Raw genomic sequence first — 3,176 nt, forward strand, 5'->3', positions numbered from 1 at the left:
GTAAATCTCAAGTGAATTACATTCACCTCTATCAGTGCCACAAGTGCAATGATAGCTTGATTGCTAAGTGCAATTGCAGATTTGTATTTGTATACAGCCATATACTAATAACAAATTACATGTAAACTTTTCATCTAATTTGTATCTTTGAAAAGCTTCCCTTTTCTATTTCTATTTTTTCCTATGTGTTATTCCTATATCGTTTGACTTAAATTCCACAGGCAAATCAGTATGGAAACAAATGAGCTCCTTCACATCAGTGGGTTGCATCTGGACCTGAAGCATCGGAACATTTAAAAATCAGCTTTGAAATCTGTGTTCGTTCAACAAGTCGAGATTTCTACATTCTTTAAGATGCTGTGTGTCATACTTATGTAACTTATGCAATATCCTGCCTACCCCCTTGTGCAACTGTATGGAAGAAACACTGGACTTCAAATAAATTTTTGCTTTGCTTTACATGCACAGTCCCATCTGAAGTACAAGTAGGAGCCATCATGACTGACAGAGTAAGTGCCATATTTGCTAATAAATGTTTTACAGCTCACAGCCTTAATTGTTATACAGGTTAGGAAGCAATATCCATTTGCCAGCCACTCAGTTGACAAGTCACTTGCCATCTACCAAGTAACTGCTCCATCATCGGATACTGCCTACTTTATGCATACACACACTCTCACCACTAAAGGTGATAAATAGATCACAGATTTTTTTGGCAAAAGACCCACACTGCTTCAAGTTAGTTACTTCACGTATTAAGGCTAAATGATGCCATTACTGCTAAAAAATAATGCACGCAACTATGATTTAATAACAAATTGTATATGTTTCGTGTATTTTTTTTAATATAAAGTGTATTTTCATTAATATGTCTTTCCCCTCTTTTTTTTTTTTACACAGAATGCTATATCTATCCAGATAACTATAGGTAATTCCACTCCTGCAAACTTCACTCAGCAGGCAATGTTTCCTCCTGCATCTTCTCCACAGGTTGGAATAGCTCTCCTCTCCATAGCTTTCCTACTTGGCTTCCCTGGCAATGCCTTCATTATCTGGACTGTCTTGACCCACCTAAAGAAACGGACAGTAACCTGCATCCTTATTTTACATTTGGCTGTGGCAGATATCATTGTAATCCTAACGGGTCCCTTCTTCATTCATCTTCTGGCCACTGGCAGCTGGGCTTTTGGGAGTATTGTTTGCAAACTCTGCCATTATATTGGATGTCTGAGCATGTATGTCAGTATTTTCCTTATCACATTTATGAGTCTAGATCGCTTCCTGGCTGTAGCCATACCCTTTTCTTCTCAGAAGATAAGAACAAAGACTGCTGTCAGAACCTTGGTTTTGGTGATATGGTCAATAGCCTCAGTGTTGGCTATACCAATGCTAGTATACCGTACTTTACAGATCAAAAACAACAGACTCCAATGTCTACCCTCACACAAAGGTTCTGGGCACATTGTCTTTCAGTACCTATTTGAGAGTCTCTTAGGATTTTTTATCCCATTCACAATTATTGTGTCCTGCTACCTCTACATATGCCTACGTTTACGTAGCCTGAAGTTTCAGAGTAAACAAAAGACAAGTCGGTTGGTCATTTGCATTATTGTGACGTTTGCTCTGTTCTGGATTCCTTATCACACAGTTAATATTCTCCAGGTAATAGGAGAGACAGTCTCAGACTCTAGTACAAGAAAGATGCTCAAAAAAGCAGCTCAATTTGCTCGTCCTAACGTCACAGCTCTTTTCTTTCTTAGTAGTAGTGTTAACCCTGTCCTTTATACATTTGCTGGTGGTTCCTTCATCAAAAAAGCGGGGATAGGCTTCATGGCCAAGCTTTTTGAGGGTACTTCTTCTGAGGCCCTCAGTTTCCGGAAGGTCACTCAAGTCTTCAGACATAAGAGCAGAAATGAGTCTGTAGAACTAGGGTGTCTTGGGGATGGAGAAGTTGAAGGGGAATGTAGAAAATTACCCACCAACCCAACACAATAAAATTAGTACCACAACTATGTCTCAATATAACTATTAAAAAATCTTCCTAGTTCAAATATTTTACAGACGTAAATTTGGCAGCTTTAATTCTCTTTGGAGGGCATTAAGCTTAAATGTCCAGTTATAAAGCAGCATAAAATATGTCATGCTAAATAGCTAAGTTTCATATGTAGAGGTTAATCTTCGCCAAAATTCTCATGTAACAGGATTGCATGATATGTCTGTAATTACTACAAATGTCAATGTAAATTGATTCCTTGGTGTATCCGGTAAATTAAAAGGGTTTGCACATTAACACTGTCCCAATGTATTTCAATGCTTTCAATTAATTGTTCCATACTTATCCTTTTTTTCCAATTTTAAATCAATTTGCATTGAACTAATAGAGAAGCTTGCAACAATATTTTCCCCATGTTTGGTAAGTAAATGCCAAAAATTGTTTTTTATGCACTTCTATACAGGCAACCCTCCCCTGACAAAAATCAGGATTTAGATTGAGCATAGTGTTATTATGCCGTATTTCTTTTGATTCCCCCATAACTAAAGCACTCACACATACTAACACACAAACTCACTTTAACACCCAATCACTCTAACACCATCAACCTACATATACATACACACACTATCTCCTTCATCACACCACTAACCCTAGGACCATCTGACACTCTAACACTATATTCTGACACTCACCCTTACACCATACACTTAATTCAATATTCTAACGTACACACACAGTAACACCATACACTAAAACACTCACTCTAACTTTCTACACTACCAGATATATGTTAACAACATATACTCACAGATGCTAACACCATACGCTCACACGCATGTTAACACTGTTGAAACATGAAAACTCTACTTTCACACAGTAACACACGCTGACCCTAATACCATACATTAACACACACAGTAGCACTCTAACGTACACATTCATACATACATTAATGAATGTATTATTGAAGGGGTTATTCACACCCCATTATACCATAAACAAACAGCAACTAATAGTTTGTGACAAGCTGAGAGTTTTCATCCTGTCCCTCTTGGCCAGTATCTAACAAAAAGTATCCATCCAAATAGGTAGCTCAAGAGAGCATAGTAGCATTCACTTCTAGATGATTGAAATAAGAGAATTCCACAGCAAATCTGGGGATTACTTGGTCAGATGCATT

The 3,176-nt window shown here is 37.6% G+C and overlaps 1 protein-coding gene across 1 annotated transcript; it reads left to right on the forward strand.

Annotated features, from left to right (window-relative positions):
* Positions 1–259: 259 nt before the first annotated feature.
* Positions 260–2,765, forward strand: LOC128474547 (leukotriene B4 receptor 1-like). The gene is made up of 2 exons (XM_053456899.1): positions 260–509; positions 901–2,765. Exons 1-2 carry the CDS (start codon positions 498–500, stop codon positions 1,993–1,995), a joined length of 1,107 nt encoding a protein of 368 aa, XP_053312874.1. The 5' UTR covers positions 260–497; the 3' UTR covers positions 1,996–2,765.
* The last annotated feature ends 411 nt before the right edge of the window (positions 2,766–3,176 follow it).

This window comes from Spea bombifrons, chromosome 1, assembly GCF_027358695.1.
Source record: "Spea bombifrons isolate aSpeBom1 chromosome 1, aSpeBom1.2.pri, whole genome shotgun sequence".
Taxonomy (NCBI): Eukaryota; Metazoa; Chordata; class Amphibia; order Anura; family Pelobatidae; genus Spea; species Spea bombifrons.